This window comes from Hyalella azteca, unplaced genomic scaffold (assembly GCF_000764305.2).
Source record: "Hyalella azteca isolate HAZT.00-mixed unplaced genomic scaffold, Hazt_2.0.2 contig9605, whole genome shotgun sequence".
In the NCBI taxonomy this organism is placed as follows: Eukaryota; Metazoa; Arthropoda; class Malacostraca; order Amphipoda; family Hyalellidae; genus Hyalella; species Hyalella azteca.
The window spans coordinates 53510-72980 of NW_025939673.1; the positions used below are offsets into that span (position 1 = coordinate 53510).

Genomic DNA, 19471 nt, shown 5'->3' on the forward strand with positions numbered 1-19471 from the left:
TCATTAAAACGAAGCGTAAAAAGACTTTAGTCAACACTAAAATTAACGAATTATTCATATTCAATTATTCATATACAAGTTTCTTACTCTTTAGAACTTTCTTGATTAAATGTTCAACTCCGTATTTCTCGCGTATTTTTGCTACAACTAACGCGGTAATGATACTGGTCAGTTGTTGCTCCAGGTAACGCGCGAGTTGTTACTAATGCAATCCGTCGATTAATTGTTGTTCGGGGTTATAGTACTCGTAGTTTGTTACTCTGTTGAGTAATCATTCTGAGTCTCGTGTAGGTTGTCGCTCTGTGTAAAGTATTTGGTTTTTAATTGGAGAAAAACTGGTTTTGTTACTCCACTTAATTTACACATGAAAATTTATGAAAAACATCGTAAAATTAAATAGTATGATAAATTTTATCTGTTTCTGTAAAATTTATTGGGATCTAAAAATAAAATCGAATGTAACATAATGTCAATTGAAGGATTTTTAATTTACAAGCCAAATCAATTACATTTTCTTCTGCAAAAAACTTATGTCTGAACGTGGTTTTCTACCACGAAGAATTTTAAAAAATAATAGGGCGATGATGCGAGTTCAGATTTTTAATTTCATGTTAAATTGAGTGAATTAGTTTCTCTGAAAAATAATGAGTGAGAATAATAAAAATGAATTGATTATATATATAATACTGATTCAACTCAACTGCACTGTCTCCAACATCTGCATAAAACATTCGTTTAAAACTCCCGAATTTATCCGTCTTCCTCAATTTATTCATCTAAGGTTTTTTTTCAAATGAAGGTGGCGGGCAAAAAAACACTCTATGCAAAACGCAGCTTTTTGGCAGCTTATGAAAAATAATTCAGACCATCAATATGATGTTATTGTTTCTCAATAGGGTACTTTGATTTGTCTGTGTATAAATAACCTTTATGAGTAAAAGACAACATGTGGCTTACGTCTGACCTATGTACGGCACATCTGCATGAGCGCAGGCGACATTAGTACGGTCATGATTTGTGTAAATGAATTTCTTTGCGATTGTTTGCAAAAGAGTTAAGTTATTGTTTTCGATATATGGCAATTAATCCTCTAGATGGGGTGAGTCTCGCATATCACTCTTCAGGAGTTAGTGCAGAGAGTGTTGCTGAAGCGAAACGTCAGCACATAACTCAGCTCCAGGCAGTTCTCCACTCGATCCACGCTCGTTGGGTAATGGATCTCCTGACTGTAGAAGAAATGCATAATTGAAAATTTTAAGGCACAAATTATCGTTTTTACATATTATAAGGAAAAAGCTGGAAATAATTTAAAAAATTCTGAAGAGATTCAGTGATAAAATTGTAAGAGGGAGCTTTTCCTGTCACAACCCTCACTTAACAGTTATATATATGGCCTGAGGTTGGTTTGATATGTGATAGTGATCAAGAGGATCAATGAGGTACAGCGTTACGGCTTATCCAGTATTATTCGACAATCATAAACGGCTCCAATTTCTTTCTGGCGAGAACGACATATACCAAAGTGTTCCTGGCGAGAACGACATATACCAATGGGTTCCAGGCGAGAACGACATATACCAACGACATATACCAATGTGTTCCTGGCGAGAACGACATATACCAATGTGTTCCTGGCGAAAACGACACCAATGTGTTCCTGGCGATAACGGAATATACCAATGTTTACTGACGATAACGACATATACCAATGGGTTCTTGGCGAAATAACATATACCACTGTGTTCCTGGCGAGAACGACATATACCAATGGGTTCCTGGCGAAAACGACACCAATGTTTTCCGGGCGATAACGATCTATACCAATGTTTCCTGGCGAGAACGACATATACCAACGTTTCCTGGCGAAAACGACATATACCAATGGGTTCTTGGCGAGAACGTCATGTACCAATTAACAAGAACAAAACACGGTTGTAGGAACATAGATCCCACTACATCCCGTACTTCGAATTACACACACTCTGAACTTTGTTAATAATGTCCAAATTAAATTAGAACCATTATTCCGTTGTTCGGGTATTTTCAGACAACAAGTTACTAAGGTAAACTAACAGGGCACAACATGTGCATAGCCCCTGCATCTCAAAAAAACTGATGCCACTGGCAAGTCATGGTCAGGGTCACATGCTAAAATATGTCCCGACACATAATTTCATCATTTTGAGGATCCAGATGAACGCTGGGCAGATACCAAACAGGCTCATTTGCATAACGCACTGTACCCTCTGCCTCCACCTTTATACACGTATAGTCATTTAAATATGTAAAAACCAGTTCTGTACCGCCTCCTAGCTTAATTTTAGGCTTGCATATTGTCAGCAATTTCCGTTGAAGAAAGTTGAAGCTAAATAGTAGTAGGGGGATAGATCACAAAACTTTCCCTGAAAATAGGGGAAAATTTTCTTCGTTTTCATAAACCAGCGTTAAACACAAGGATACAAATTAATAAACACATGATTTACAGTTGCTTGAATTTAAGAAGTAATTAAAGCGGGTAAGATAAAATGCCCGATGACTGATGCTCGAAAACTGATTTTCCACGAAGTCCAAACCAGTGACTCAGCTGCATGGCAACTGTTACGAATTCGTAACGCAGCTAATTGCGATAGAAGAAATGTCGAAGTAACCGACGTAAAATATTTATATATTTATTAAAATCAACTGAAATGAAACAAACAGGCATTCCTACGAAACGGCGATGTCGTAACAATGCAGCTGATATCTCGCCGTATCAGCGTCTACCATCTAAACAAATAAATCTGATAAGGTGAACTCATTGATCTTCGTAACATGAGAACAATTTAATTTAACAAAAAATATGAAGAAGAATGGAGTTAGTATAGTATTTCAAATAAATAAGTTATTTTTTGTTTCAATAAATATTTACTTGTCAAATAATTATTATAATTTATATATTTACTAATGTTATGTCAAATCTGTAGCTACTTTAAAAACTCGCCTCGTATTTTCATTGAGTGAGTTTTTCTGGAGATATGTTTTGAATTAACATTATTAGGTACATATCTACAGCTCACTTAAGGAACTAGAATACTGCTGGGCCTAATGACGTCTTGTTTTGCTTCGTTATCAAGACAAAAATGACATCAACCATAATCCTCTGCCATTTAAGTGAATCCCTGAGGTACATTTGGGGTTCAAGGAAATGATAGGTATTCGTGAGGTGATAGGAATATTTTATCATCATCATGAGAACGCGTTCAGTTATATGAAGCATTTGCCTCACTATACTCAATTTGTCATTTATAATACTTAATTACTTGATAATACTTAATTATTACTTAACTGAAGGCTTTTTTATTACAACACTTCTCTTTAACTTCACTTCTTGTTTGTCTGTCTGTCTGTCTGTCTGCTACAAATCTTATAATCGAAATTTAACACACTTGTACCTCTCCAAGCGATCTGAAATTTTGCACAGTTGCGTAAAGTTGGAGACAATGCATGAATCAACTGACAAAATAAATAATTTTATAAATATTTTTTTTAATATTAAAAAACTAAAAAAATAATTTTGTCAGCTACAAATCTTATAATTGATATTTGACACACTTTTTGACACTACAATTGATCTGAAATTTTGCACACTTGTGTGAAGTTGGAAACAATGCATGAATCAACTGACAAAATATATAATTTTAAAAATAACTTTTTTTTCAATATTAAAAAACTAAAAAATTATTTTGTCAGCTACAAATCTTATAATTGATATATGACACACTTTTTGACACTATAATTGATCTGAAATTTTGCACACTTGTGTGAAGTTGGAGGCAATGCATGAATCAATTGACAGAATAAATAATTTTAAAAAATGTATACCTATATTAAAAATTAATTTTTTTAATATTCGTAAATAAAATTAGAAATTCATTCTAGATCTGTAACATCGGAGACCCTGGATTCTTTAGAAGTGTTGTCTTTTAAAATTAATTTTTAAACGTCTATTATTTTGATTTGTGAGCACTTAGCTTCCGTTGCATAAATTGTTTTGATCCATTTCTAAATGTCATGCAGAAGTAGATAACATTCAAACTTCGTGCGTATATACTCCAAGAGTTGCTGTTTTCACTAATGAGATTGATAGACGTTTGAGGGAATGTTGGCACGGGCTGAGACAACTGTGAATAAATGTAAAAATTCAGATATGCGCTATCAGATAACGGAAATTTATTACTAATTCAAGGAAGTATGTACATTGAAAATGAATTCTTTGATATTCGCACTCATTTCACTTACCAAACGATTGAAATTGCGAAAAATGAAAGTTATAGTGGTGTAATAAATCGTTTAGAATAATTTTCATCGGGAAATAAATACGTGACACTTTCAGCACAAACTCTTTATTATGCATTCAATATTACATAAGAAAATATGTGGTTTATTTTTTATTGTGGTTGTGAATGTTATCAGAAAAATGCACAGATGAATTTTCAGCTGCAAACTGAAAATCTATGAAGAAAACTGTGACGAAGAAAAAACTCTTTTAATTAAACTCCACCACAAATGTTTTAAATTTTACTTTTTTGTCGATTAACGCAGTCTACCCTAACAAAATTCGGGGACAGCCTAGGGTTCAGCCGAATAGTTGTTACACTCGGTGCAGAGACATTCTGGGTCTGCTTGGCCATCCGATCGAAATCAGTTTCTGGGCAAAATCTCCATTCCGACTTTATAGTCGCCTCAGAGTAGGCCGAGCCGAGTCATACCGAGCTAGCAAGCTGCCAAGACGCTGCCCTTTGAACCCTGAGCTGAAGCGGACATAAAGAAACTGGTTTACGTGCGGTCCGAGTCCTAGGCGGTTCCTAATTTAGGGTCGCCACCAACTCAAAATTTTGATAGGGTAATTATAGCGCTCTAGTGCCACTATCCTCCCAAAAATTGAGGTCGTCAGGTACCAAACGCAGGTAACGACGCACTCCGCCTAAAGTCTAATAAAAAATGTGATAATTTTCCTTAGGGTACTTGCTCTTTAGTAAAGACAACCCTTCCTGTTACAAACCAGTTACAGCAACTTCCCGATGAATGTCAGACTCCTGGGTTGTTGTAATGGTATAGACTCCAGTTATAGAGAATATTTATTAATCGAAATTGTTAAAGTAAAACTTACTAGGGTTTTTTGTAATACTCAATTATTCAGATTATTTTCATTCATAGCAAATTGTTTAATTCAGGATTATCATGCTCATATTTTGTAGAAGGTGAACTTTGCGTTTTGTGGGGTTCTGCACCTGTGTGCGATAGTTCTCGCGTCGTTTATAGTTTTTCACAAAAAGAGAGATACGAGCGGAAGAAGTCAGATAGCACCGGACAAGAGACGAATGAGGTAACCGTCATTCACGTGAATTTATACCAATTCCTTTGTCACTTTTCTTCTGGAAGACTAGATCATCCGTAAAGGCAATTATCAATCAATTATAACGACGTGTTGCTGAAATGATCAATCATAAGGATTACCTTACTACGAAACAAAAATGCAACTCATGTAAAGACAGACGGTGCTAAAGTGTCCTTCGATGACGTGAATTATCTCTACATGAATCCTTCGTGCTGAATTTAGAATTGAATCAACTCTATGTAAGATTGCACTTCTTGAATATTAATAGAGCTTAATAGACTTAATTGGCCGCGGTGCTGATTCCGTTGAATCCCCATCACTGAAAGTAGCTTCAAATAAGCGCTGAAAGTAGCCTCGCCGGCTGGCTGAGTGGCGTTTTACGCGCCTGTGCCAACTCATTTTAGGACAAGCCGGGATAGACACTTCGGTGCGTAGTTTTAACACAGCGATTTGTTTCAGTGAGAGGCACTTCTAGCGCAGCAAACCGCATGCATGTGCGTGCCCTATGTTTTTACGTGAGGCCATTTCAAAATTATATAAACTGAACATATATCAACAAATTGTACAAAGATTGCATTGAAAAATTAAATTTATGGATTATTATTCACTTTTAACTTTTTTTTGCGTAAGGCCGTTTAGAACATATATAAAATATTACTCAGTACTCATGCACTGCACTGAGTGACAGCGAGCGTATTTTCTCGTCGACGAAAACGTGATAGTCACGTACGGACAGACAGACGGACGGACGGACATAACGAGCACAATAGCGCCTTTTTTTCCATAAATGAGAAAATGCGCGAAAATGACCATCTTATATAAATGAATATATTAGAAAAATAGCATTTATAGCTTATTACTCGCGTGAAACTGGACAAGGGTAAGTCCTTGGATACGTGATGGTATCCTTAATACGAATAATTGGCAATGGGAAAGCTGGGGCTGCAGTATCAAGCAATTTTTTTAGCATTTTCTTCTTTTTCCAATAAATTTTACGTATTTAGCTCCCTGGATAATTAAAAATAATTGTGGCTCCTCTGCTTGGGGAGCCAATTTCCTACTATGATTTTCAAGCTACAGCATTGAAAGATATACCGTTCGATTCGTAAAATCAAGATCTAGCGATTCACCGGTTGATTTTTCGATTTCGTTATAGTTTGGATTATATTTTACAAAAATGGGGGAGGCGAAAATCGAGCAACACCCGAAACCCGCCCCCCCCCCCCCACGCAAGCAAAATTAATTAAAAAAAATCAAATATTAAATTTAATCGCCGGATTTTGTTATTACGAATTAAATTATATGTCTCTCGATGTTGTAGCACTTTGATTGTAGGAGATAATTTTCAACAGTATCTTTTTATTACTGTTTTCTACGAATTTCACATTTTCTTTCATTTTTTCGAAAAATTTACGCAAACAAAAAGGTCCTAGATGTGTACATATCATATGTCGTTTTACATATGTGTACCAAGTTTCAAAATAATCCGACGGTAGATAAAAAAGTTGTATTTTGACCAAGACGCACCCCTTAAGTAATTCAGAAATGTTTGAACCCACAAATCTGTTACTACTGTCATCACTGCCAAAGGTGGAAACCAACATATACATATCTCAAGTTTGGAAAGCATCGTGGGTATTTGCGACAGTTTAGGTATAATTGAGAAATATTGTAGCAGGCCTGATGATCGAAAACGAGCACTCAGTGAAGTGGGAGAAATGCAGTAAAATGTAAAATATTGCCCAAATGCAAGTTGTCACAGACTTCGTTCAAGACATGATTTATTATAAATTTCCTCTTCATAATTTATCCATAATCAATCGTATCGTCTATTTTTCCCAAAGAAAATAAAATTAAATGATCAAATTTGTTTCTTTCACCGTGCGAACACAAGTTTAATTCCACGACAACTTTGATAGCGTCTCTTAAATGTGGTTGTGATATTGTTTATGGTGGTATTTCCACTACAGGGGCCATTTAATTAAAGAGAAACCAGTCTGTCTACTCGGAAATGTGCATATGTGCGAGTGACTTCCTAGTACACCTCTTTATACTACTTCTACTTTCTATTTTAGCCATTTTGTGTAAATAAGTAGCAAAATACTTGTTGATCAGAAATAAAGAGTAGTGCTTGGTGGGCGAGTAATTAGAGACAATTGCCTGTGAGGTTACTCCTCACTTTCTCATAAGTTATAAAATATATGTGACTATTTCGGCCATATTAGGTTAGATGTAGAGACGATAAATCTTACTCTTGTTCAGATAGTATTCGACTGTGATGTATGAAGGTCTGAGAGGGCAGAATATAAACAATCTGGATTTCTGTCAATTGTTGCCACGCCCTATAATACGTGGTATAAACTTTTTGCCAGCGCCGAACTGTAACGAAAGTGAATGATGAATTTTTCCTGGCCAAACGTTTTAGGATTTCAGTTAATCGCCAACCTACATGCGATGAAATTGTTACGTGTTCTTGGCAGAAGCCTCTTTCCACCTTCTCCTCTGCTTCATTAGCGGTAGCTGCGCCCTCACAGTATTCTTCACTCTCAAGCCTCAAGAACAGAGTTGTCGTACTCTGAAAATTGCGGTATCAAAGTAAAGAAAAATGATAATTGCAATCGTATAAATATATCATATTGTTGTCAGATCACCTCGGTCACGTTCATGCCGTTAGATAAAAAATGTAGACTAACTGTTAGTAAAGCTATCAATATTTAAACCTTTTGTTATTATTTTTTTGTGAAGTAAAATTTACGCTCAAGAAGATTTTGAGCACCTTTTGAACACGCTGTTATTATCGAGATTCAGTTCCGGTAGTTCCAACATATAGTCAGAAAATGTCGTTTAGCTATATTTTGCATGGATATTATTTGCTCTGAATTAAAATTGTATATCCGCAAAATAAGCCTCAAAAATCTCACCATGTTATACATAAGATTGGTTTAGGTTTTAAAAACGACTTATGTACGACAAGTAGGAAGGTGGTGGGGACTTAGTATCCAAGCGACGGCGACCTTCCAGGCAGCAAAAACAGGTCTGCGTTGATGGAGGACCTGAAAATTTCAGGTCAGATTGAAAAGAATCAAAATTGATAGCTGGCCTGGAGGAAAAAACGCGAGTCTGATTAATTCCAATGACAAAAGAACGCACTTAAAACATGAATCTCAATTTGAACTTTCCAATGTCTATTGAGTGATTTCTAAGTCAATTGAGACTTGTATGGAGGTATAGTTGCGCAGATTTCTTGGGAAAAATATTCATCAAAGGAAAAAATATAGAGCAGGATAAATATCTGAAGCCCAGATGTGAACGTCCATTTTTAAAATTGAAATAGAATAGAATAGAAGTGTCGACACTCAAAGTTTGGCACTGAAGAAATAGGCCCATGGCCTGTTGGCGATTATAGTACTTTTCGTGACTTTCAAGACTGAACATATGCTCCTGCATGGCGTTCTCTAGTCTGTTCTTGAAGGCGTTCATACTCGGAGCGTCAACGATGCCATCATGCGGGAGGCTGTTCGACATGTCGGTGACTCGGAGTGAGAACAAATGTTGTCGCATGGATGTGTTACAACGCAGCATTTTTTAGATGTGCTACACGGCTATTTTTTTAGTTGATAGCCGTGTCCCCTCGCGTTGATTTTTGTTCCAAATTCCAGTAATCCTTCTGGGACCTTGTTTAAACCATGAGTATACTTGTATACTTCAATGAGGTCTCCACGCAGACGTCGAAAACAGAGGCTTGGAAGCTTCATAATATTTAATATTTCTTCATGAGGCTTGCCTTTTAGTCCCGGAATTATCCTCGTTGCACGTATTTGAAAGCTCTCGACTAAATTTTTGTCCTTTTCTAGTTTTCGTAACCACACGGCGTTTCCAAACTCTAGGTTCGAACGCACGACAGCGACAAACAACAGCTTCAGCGCTTCAGCATCTATGTACTAGTAAGAGCGTCTGATCAGTCCAAGACGTTTATTGGCTTCATGAACTAAGTGTGTGAGTAACTATTAAATGCTCCGAAAATACGAAAACATCTTATGGAGCGCATGGAAGAGTATGAGAACTGAGGCAGATGGATAACATGGGGATAGAAGAAGTAAGACCGCGTCATAAACAGGATATCGTGACTGATCTGGATACCTGGATCCCTTGAATGAGAAGGATTTTGAGGAGCGGAGTCCGCCTCCAACTTGAACGGCACTGTACCAACGTAAAAGTCTGCTTTACCCGAGACCTTACTGCAGCATCGGAAAGTTGCTACTACCTGAGGAAAAAAGATTGATTTTTCATCAGTTACTGTTGCAGAAATTGTTTCTGAGATTCATGATTTACACATAGTCTCCAGATCTAACATTTTGAATGCGGTTCTATTCTGAAACCTTCGTAATCACCTCGAGCATACGTCCCACTAACTGCTGCCGTCAATGTAAGCCTACCTCCAGGTAGTATTTGAGGCTCATAAGCTTGCAGTGTTGAAGCCCAGCCACGACTGAAGGCACGATGAAAAATTCGTCATTGAAGTAGAGGCTATCACCTCGCGCCACGTGGCCCTTCTCAAACGTCTTCACGCAGGTTGTTCTCGTGGTCGATTTGGATGTCGAAGTGTAGATCACTTGCTTCATATGGGTGATAAAATATTACGTTCAAATTTAAGGGGGTCGTAGTGAAATTTATGAAATTGAATTTTCCGCTTAATGTGCAACCAACACTATTTTTGAACATTTATATATATATATATATGATTTCAGACATAAATTGTCTGACGTTTTTACAAAAGTATATAGTGTATTGAAAAATGAATTTATGGCACGTAAAGAGGTGACGAAGATGCGGAAGAATAGTTTTCTATTTGCAGTCAAAAAAGGAAGTCTCCGAAACAAATTAGCAAGAAAATGACTTTTTTTGATAATTAATTCTTTATAGTTTTTTTCTGTAAAACCAAATCACGGGGCTTCAGGAACTGACATTAACATCGAGGCCCGTAATAACCTGGGAGAACATTGATCTAGCAAGCAAGAACCCCACAGCATGACCTAATAACCGAGCCCTTTGTCCTATACTCTCCCCTCACTTTATACGGCTCCCCCACCGCCGCTCCTGATCGCTCACCCATGAGGAGGATGTTAACGATTCCCTTCAGACAGCACGACGTGCCCGACGTCCGGATCTCTAACGGTGCCTGGACGACAGATATAATTTAAATTGTGAATAAAACAAGGAATAAAAAGAAATACTGAGGCTTGTACTGTATGAATAACCTTTGTATAGCAAAGATTTAAAAACGTTCATCATTGGAGAAATTAGGACTTATATCTCGGTTCTTCCGATTTGAAATATTTTTGAAGCACAATATCAAAAATAAAGGTAAACGTCACGGATATATTATTGATGATTCCCCGAAATTCAGTGATGAAATAAAATTATTTGGGACAGAATCAGGTTTATTGATAGTTTGTTTCTGTACATGCACAAGACAATTTTGTTTTAAAACGAGATAAATTTGGTTATCGCGGTTATTAAGAAAGTTGTGAACAGTAGCTGCGCCCTCGCAACTATGCAACATGGAAAAACATGTCGGAATAAGATGGAGTGCTCACATGGGAAGGACAAAGTAAACTCGCAAGGTATGACAGGACGGGGTACGATATCTGAGACTGAGTGGTCGTATGGCATTAATGGAAGGAATAATTTGTGATCGAGGAGCTTCACTTCTAGTTCTTTTGCGGTGGCTGTAATAGGTAAGATTAAAGTTAAAAGTGCTGTTAAATCCATTACGGTTTGTTGTTTTCAACATGCGAGACAGATTCAGCTTAACCCTCTACCACCGTATGTCACTCTCCGGGAACATAACTTTCAACTTAAATTATACGTAAACTATTGAGTGTGGAAACCTGAGGCCGTTTGTGCGCAATATAGAGAACATTTTAATGGTGTCGTACGTGGCGGCAATCATTAGTGCAAGTCATTTTGCGCTCACTAGAGCGAATCCGTTGTGGGAAGTAGGCTTGTGACAATATTGCTCCGGTTCCTCGTGTCAGGCGGTAGAGGGTTAAACGATAGTTCATCTATTTTATTTGGTAGGAAGGAGAATGTTGTATACTCACCTGAGCCGAGGATGATGAGTTGAGATCAAAGGGACAGTTAACACTTATGTAAACTTCTACCTCCTTGTTAAACCCCAGGAAGACCCTGGCCGTGGTCTTGATGCAGTAGCGGATGTAGCCAATTTCGCCTTCAAATGAAGAGGGGATGTTCAGTGGAAGCTCGAATTTGAAAGGCCATACGTGGTTGCCAGCTGGCAGCCTCCCCGTAGCTGCAAAGTAGGACATAATTTAAACTGTTTAACGTAAATTTAACTTGTTTTTTTTTTGTTCTGATTCCTGTTCGGCACATGCCAACAACAAACTTTTTTTCCAAAATATTCAAGCATTTGTAGATCTGGGTGAGAGCAAGAATACCAGCAACGAAACCGCATCAACTGAAAACACTACGACCATCTATTACCAAAATCAGATGAACAGCGGCTACATAGCAGATGAAAGTGTCCTGCATTAAATCGTTCGATAAAACATCCGGAGCACAGCTGAAAATGACAAAATCAAGCCACTCATTTACTAAACTCAAAAACCTTGTCCAGAATAATCGGTCATGCAAAAATCTGGACTCCTACATGAAACAAATGTAGTTTATAATTTTTTTTCTAAAGAAGCTTGCAGACTTCTTGGAAACATGAACCATATTGGTTGGACCTCAACGACGGGTGGCGATGACGCCAACATGTGAGGCCACCCCGCCTCACATGTCACCTACAATCTGGCGCAGCGATTCCCAAACTTTCAGGCTGGCGCCCCCTTTGGCTCCTCAGCGAATTTCTAGCGGCCCCCCCCCCAACATACTCGTATAAAATATACGCCTTTTCTTGATATTTAGTATGGTGCAATAAAAAGAGAAAGGTTAAACACAAATGTGTATTCCACAAATAGAACCCCATTTAGTAAACCAATATATTTTTTAGCAGTTTTAACTGTTCCAGCACTAGAAATTCAGGACGTCTCGGACAAATTTACGACCGGACTCGTGGCCGGTCTCGCGGCCGGTCTCACGGCCAATCTTCAAATTCAATTAATAAAGAATGTCTAAAAAACTGATGACCACAGCTCGATGAAACTCGGAATGCTATTCATTAGGACCTAACGGTGAGGATTAGCTCGTGAAAATTTTTTTATTTTCACTTTCGTGCTTGAGCTATATGGCGATGCGGGCCGAAATTCGCAGTGATCCAAAGAATTTCTTCCAACTACTGAACAGATTGAACGAAATTTTGAATATACATTCCCTACTACCAAACGGTGATGTAGAGCTCATGAATTTTTTTTTCAATTTTGCCTTCGCTTGCGATTTTTTTTCATTGCTCCGTTATTCGTGATTTCTCACTTCTTTATTCGGCCCGTATCGCCGGGTAATTTGTCGCTCAAATTCGCGGTGCTCAACAGATTTCTTCTAAACAACTGAACAGATTTGAACGAAACTTTGTACATAATTACCTAACCTCCCAACGGTGATGTTTAGCTCGTGACAATTTTTTTCCATTTTGCCTTCGTTCGTGAGTTATACGGATATACGGAGTAACGACCGGCATATCGACCGCCGGTGTAACCAAGAACCGTATACGTATAACTCGCAAACGAAGGCAAAATCGAAAAAACTTGTCACGAGCTAAACATCACCGTTGGAAGGTTAGGTATTTATATACTAAGTTTCGTTCAAATCCGTTCAGTAGTTTAGAAGAAATTTCTTGATCACAGCGAATTTCAGCCTGTATCGCCATATAACTCACGAATGGAGGCGAATTTAAAAAAATTATCACAAGTTAAACATCACCATTTGGTCCTAATGAACATATGTACCAAGATTCATCGAGTTACGTTCAATAGTTTGGGAGATATTCCTTGATCATTGAATTTTTTAAATTGGCCGTGAGACCGGCCGCGTGTCCGGCCGTAAATTTGTCTGAGACGTAAACCCAGGAGAGATTAAAAAAAACAGATATGGGTGGAAAAACCCAACACTGGGAGTCATGTGCTGAACGTAATGTGTACAAATCGTCAAACAAACGATGGAACTTCTGACTTCGACTTCGGACTGCCGCCCCTTTCTTCCGGTCCCAGATCCTCCCACCGCGCCCAGAGGTGCGGTACAGCCCACTTTGAAAACCACTGATATAGAGGGTCAAAAACCATGAAAGAGGCCCACAGCTGGACCATCACTCGCACGACATTGGAAGCCTGCGCCAGCATCTTCATGCGGTAGGTATCCCGAACTACACTTCAAGTCTGGCGATAGCCGTGCATGGCCCTCATTATCAAGGGCGAGTCACCTGCTATCAGTTACAAGCCACCGGGTTTTGTCAGGACGTTAAAATTGTTTTCAGAGTAATCTCAAGTTTCATTTCGATCAGTATCCACGATGCCCATTGTTAGTGTAGTTAGGCATAAGTTTTTCATGTACACAGATTTGATTGAAGACCAGGGCGTACTTTTTATTAACAAATTTCTTATTGATTGTTTTTTTCGATAAACCGAACGAAATTTCTTGCAGGTGCTTAGAGATCAAAAAGTAGATTACCAAATGACATTTTACTGTAATGCGACGTTTCGAATATATCAATATTCATGATCAAGCAAGTGAAGAGTTATTAAAACGCTTAAAATTGAAATTTGGACATGACAAGATACTTTCATACAGAAAGTATCGTAGATACTGTTTAAAATCGATATTTATACCATTGTGTGTACTGATTTCACTTGAAAATTTCAAACTTTAGTGATGTAAAACCTTCAATTGCTTGAATATGAATACCCGGAAAGTTGTATTCTATTGTCAATTGACAATAGAATGTCTAATTTAGACATTTCATTTAGAATTGTCATTCTAATATGTCATTTGGTAATCTGCTTTTTGAACTCCCGGCAATTTATAGTAACCTGCTTTTGGTAACCTGCTTTTTGATCTCCCATCAATAAATTTCTTTGGACTCATCGATAAACAAATACGAAAATCTGATAATAAAAAGCATGCTCTGGTCTTCAATCAAACTTGCATAAATGAAGAACTTTTGCCCAACTACACCAATATATCAATAGATATCTACTACACATGCAGCTCCATATAGCTTTCGTAAGTTGAGCGGTAGCTCGACTGCTCGTAGACGGGTTGCAGCAAAATGCAAGAGCAACTGCGTTCGGCATCGCATTCGAGAATTTTAGTTCGACACATCGAAAAAAATTGTTCATAAAAAACATGCTCTGGTCTTCAATCAAACTTGCATAAATCTATTGATACATAAATGTACATTTCTTTGCTCGGCCTTGAGGTTTGATGCTTCCCAATCCGGTGGGTAATTAATTCGGTGCCGCGGTACCGCAACCGTCGTGATGCTCGATGGTAACAGGCATTATTGGCCGGCCCTGCGACCGCGCAGGTGCATGCAGCTACACTGCGCCTGCGCGAGCTTGAGGGCAGGCATGCATATGTGCATGCCCGACGATGGTATCTAGGAGGTAATTTCTGAATTGAGGAACTGCAACGTAAATGCGTGCTTAGGCTCGTTTATTGGTGTAAATAATAAGAATCTTATGAAATAATCTTGAGAATTGCATTGGGTTACACTATATTGCGGTATGAGATCTCTATTTTGCCGCATACAGTCGTCAAAAGCAACATTCAAATTACATATGATTTTGGTGACGACGCGCTTGCGCATGAAATCGACGTTTCTGTGTTTGAAGACACACTATTCAAACGATTCTAATTGGCTATGAATAATATATTTCGGCGCGCACTTCCGGTCTCAGCTTACGTACTGTTGCGCGTACTTCCGGTTGATGACCAACGTCGGTATAGTCTTTTAAAATCTAAACGTTTATAGCTTCCATATCTACATGGTGCTGAAGAGAATTTTTCGGTAACTCACAGATTTCAGGTGCCTTTATCGTCGAGCAGCGTTAATCATTAATATCTAAATTTCAGACGTATTAAAATTATAGTTAAATTTTCTTTTCAGTTAACGCTTTTTATCAGTTTCTCTTATATTATGAATAATCGTTTGATTTACTAATTTAGCATAATAAATTCGCTCAAACCTCGGAAACTCACAGTCAGGAACAAAGAGGTTTGTCCTGAAATTGAAGTATGGTTCCGATGCCTCGTAGCGCACTGTATGTTCACCACCGCCCTCCGCCCACGAAACTCTGGCGTTCCCACTGAAGTTGATGTCGACGGCTGCACCATCAAAAGACAACATAATAATTTAATGAGCTATTATTTGTTTATTATAATGAGCTATCATATATTATATTATTCATATTACATATAGAAAATTATTTATTTTGTAATAATTTCAGGATTTTCCAATCACCTATCAACGCCTCAGCTAGAACATTTCTCTAATTATTACATAGTAGGGTTAATCCATCGAATCGCACTTCCATGAGTCAGATAAAAAAGACACCAGGCATAGCATTTCATTTAAATTGTACGAGTAACCTGGCGAGAAGTTTAACGTGGCCGTAAAGCTGTTACACACGGCCTTATAAGGACGTTTTCGGAATGAGGTTTTGAATCCTTCATCGCACATAATGACAATAAATGATGTATTATATAAGCAATCAAATGGTATTTATTCACTTGTTACCCTGACCTCTGCACCGGGTAGCTGATGAACATACCACCAGCACATATCCCTTGACTTCCTGGCCTGGGAAGTACACCTGCTTATGAGGTTCAGGAACTATGGATATATTTTCTATACCCATGGCTTACAGTGGACACAAAAACAGAAATTTCTACTAACAACGTTGTAAGATCTGAGGTTTATTTCTTAAAAGATTATTAAAATTTCACTTACAAGTTTTTACGCAAGATTTTCAATAAAGCACCGCGCATTAACAGTAGTCATAGCGGAATCTATTCTGGGCCTCATCAATAATAACTAAAAGTAATATTAAGACAAAAATAAGTTCATTGTGATGAAAGCCATATTTATAACTTCCCTTTACTGTTGTGAATAAACAGCATATTCTTATTTGGTTTCAAATGAACCATTTATTGTTATTTCATGACAACTAATTTTTATTTATAATGACTTCGTACACATAAAGCAAGTCAGACGCCGAATCTCACTGGATTATTAAGAATTTTATATTAAACTAACCTATGATAAATGAAAAAAATGTCATCAGAAGTTCTATGTTAGGCGGCGAGGTTTTTTAGCACTAGCTAAATGATTTTTTATTGGTTATTTAAAAATACTCCAAGCGTCTCACTAACTTTCATGCATTAATCTAATTAGAAACCATCCAGAGTGAAGGCTCAGTCACATCACTTGAACACAACATTGATATTAAAAAGTATCGTTCGACAGGTTAATTAATAAAAATCTGTGAAATAACTACAAAATAATTGTGTAAACGGTGGATGTTTACTATTTGTGGTGCTACGAGTTCCCAAGTTTTGTGGCAGAGTTGAAATTTCAAGTCCCTGTTCCGTCGATTGGGCGAGATTAATAGACCTACTATAGGTTTGGAGAAAAACACGAAGTACGTTTACGCAACCGAAATTCATTGATAGAAAATGTTCCAACATTTTTATTATAAATTGTAACCGTTTTATTTGCACATGTGCGGTCAAAGATAAATTTCATGACTAGAATAATTTGCAGAAATAAATAAACTTTGACTATTTTTACACCGGGTGAGATCATGAATCGAACACCGCAACACAACGAGAAGGCAGGTACAGCACGTGGCGTATAAGCTCTAACCCCTCACATCGCGACGGTCACGAGTTAACTAATAGTGAGGAGTAAGGAATGCTAAGAAACGTTCAACAGTTATAATGAATACTATGCTTGTTAACAATATCTGAACACATATTACGCACCGCTGCGTAGTTACTTGCAAGCCACGATCCACGCGCCGCTGCGTAGTGACTGTCAAGGCAGGAACTACGAACCGCTGCGTGACTCGCAAGCTAACCACTCAATGCGTCGCTTTGCAACCAGTGCTAGCGACGTACGTCAACGGAAGACTGCAGCAACCGCTCTACTAACCAATTACAGAGCACTAAAGAGTAAGAGAGACTACACGAATCAAGACTTGATTCATTTGAAAAATTTATTCCATCCATGTCTTACGTATCCACACGTATGAGATTTGTGGTGCACTTGAATAGGAAAATAATTTTTTGTTTTCCTTATGTTTTTTAATAGAGAAAAGGAAATTTTTCTTGTGGTTTTTATGGAAATTTACTTTATCAATGTTGACCGTACATTATGGATTTTATCGCTCGATCGTCAATAGAAGTATTGCAAATATTAATTTCATCAAATGATGGAAATTAATGCTACCACCGTGATGATTAGATGGTTCCATCAACAATTTTATTTGAACATGCTGCTACATTTGAGTAAACAGCCGCTGAAAGGAATTCATTTATCCATTGCGAACGGTGGTTCAGGTCAGAGTAAAGGCTACGGGAAAAAGCTTAAAAAGTATCACAGTTTCATAATGTGAACATTACACCAATTTTGACAATATATTTTCACCAAGATGATCCTTACATGAAATAAGAAATTGATAGTACTCCATTATTTTGAAATGTCAGGCGTGAAATACTCTAGCGGGAACCACTAGCATGTACTGACCATGATCGGGAGTCTACTATACATTACCTACGTTGTAAATTGCTAGTAATACGTATGAGGTGCACAATGAAAAAATCTGAAATTAATATTTTAATGGAAAAAATTGGCAGAAAACACGCATTATTCTTCATTAACACGAATCATTTATTTACAGGTTAATTAATCCATTAACCGATATTATAAACTGTAAACTTTACAAAAGAGCTTGACAATGTCACAGACAACTATTGTAAGAAGGCGTACCCATGTGACGCACCTATTGCGTCTCGACGACGTCACTGGTTGAAGAGTCCGGCACTGTCAGGAATATCCGTCTGTGAGCTTAACCTTCTGGAGGATTATGAACTGGCCCGCGAATGTCATTAAAGAACATTTTTAATTGATACCCAGGCAGATAAATAATAACAATAGATGATGATTGGGTGGATGGGTTCAGCCGGTGGACAGTAATGATCAAGGTTGTTGATCGAGGTTGCACTGTTAGTTCCAGACACAAAGGTGATCAGAAAATCTTACTTCGCTAGAATACTGTACAACACCAACGAAATTACAAAATCACTCGTAGTTCACGACAAGTCACCACGATGACTCTAAGGTATCTTTGATCAGCGGGCAAAACTTGGGTCAAAAGTATCACAGTCACAATGGCGGGGTTGCGTAGACACAAATACATTGGTTGGATACTTTTCACGTTCACCAGGCTTAATACGAGCTTAATCGTTTAGACGAAATAGTGATAATTAAGCCTGAAAACTCTTGTAACCTCTTACGAGTTACGACTGATGGTTTCCTCTGTCTCTGACTCTCCGGTGCTATCTGACTTCTCCCGATCGTATCTCTCCGTTTTTGAAAAACTATAAACGACGCGATACTATTGCACACAGGTGCAGAACCCCAAAAAACGCAAAGGTCACCTTCTACAAAATATGAGCGTGATAATCATGCCTTAAACAATTTGCTATGAATGAAAATAATCTGAATAATTGAGTATTACAAAAAAAAATCCTAATAATTTTCACTTTAATACTTTCGATTGATAAATATTCTTTATACCTGGAGTTTATAGCATTACAATACCTGCACCACTTCTAGTCAGTATATTTTTCTAGCCTAATCTTTAGTCTTTTGCGTAGGAAAGATACCGGGGCCAGTTTATTTGAAATTTAGACTTAAAATCAAAATAATTATCTGACTGAATATTAAATTTCACTGTAAGGGAAATTCACCCGTTTTGATTTCGGTTACTTAAATTTATTTTTGTGTCGTAAGTTTTACGGCTGTTTGTAGGGTTGGCAACCGTGCTATCTGATGACGTGGCGTTACCGGCCTGTAGCCCCTGTTAGTTCGTCTCATTCGATTGCTGTAACTCGGTCGGATCGTACCTACTGTCA

General features: G+C 37.7%; 1 protein-coding gene across 1 annotated transcript; it reads right to left on the bottom strand.

Moving 5' to 3' along the window:
• Positions 1–9798: 9798 nt before the first annotated feature.
• LOC108670986 (arrestin domain-containing protein 17-like) lies at positions 9799–16191 on the bottom strand. Its single transcript, XM_018158472.1, has 5 exons — positions 16077–16191; positions 15533–15658; positions 11482–11690; positions 10449–10556; positions 9799–9993 (listed from the first exon to the last, which is right to left on the bottom strand). The coding sequence occupies exons 1-5, from the start codon at positions 16189–16191 to the stop codon at positions 9799–9801; spliced, it is 753 nt and encodes a 250-aa protein (XP_018013961.1).
• Positions 16192–19471: the final 3280 nt, after the last annotated feature.

Excerpts from the sequence above, each read along its gene's own strand:
- LOC108670986 (XM_018158472.1), bottom strand. The coding sequence starts at position 16,191 with ATGGGTATAGAAAATATATCCATAGTTCCTGAACCTCATAAGCAGGTG. Across the intron at positions 11,691-15,532 it reads AAACCTCTTTGTTCCTGACT|CTACGGGGAGGCTGCCAGCT; the intron begins GTGAGTTTCCGA and ends CCTACTTTGCAG. Across the intron at positions 9,994-10,448 it reads CGGTGGGGGAGCCGTATAAA|CAAGTGATCTACACTTCGAC; the intron begins GTGAGGGGAGAG and ends ACCCATATGAAG.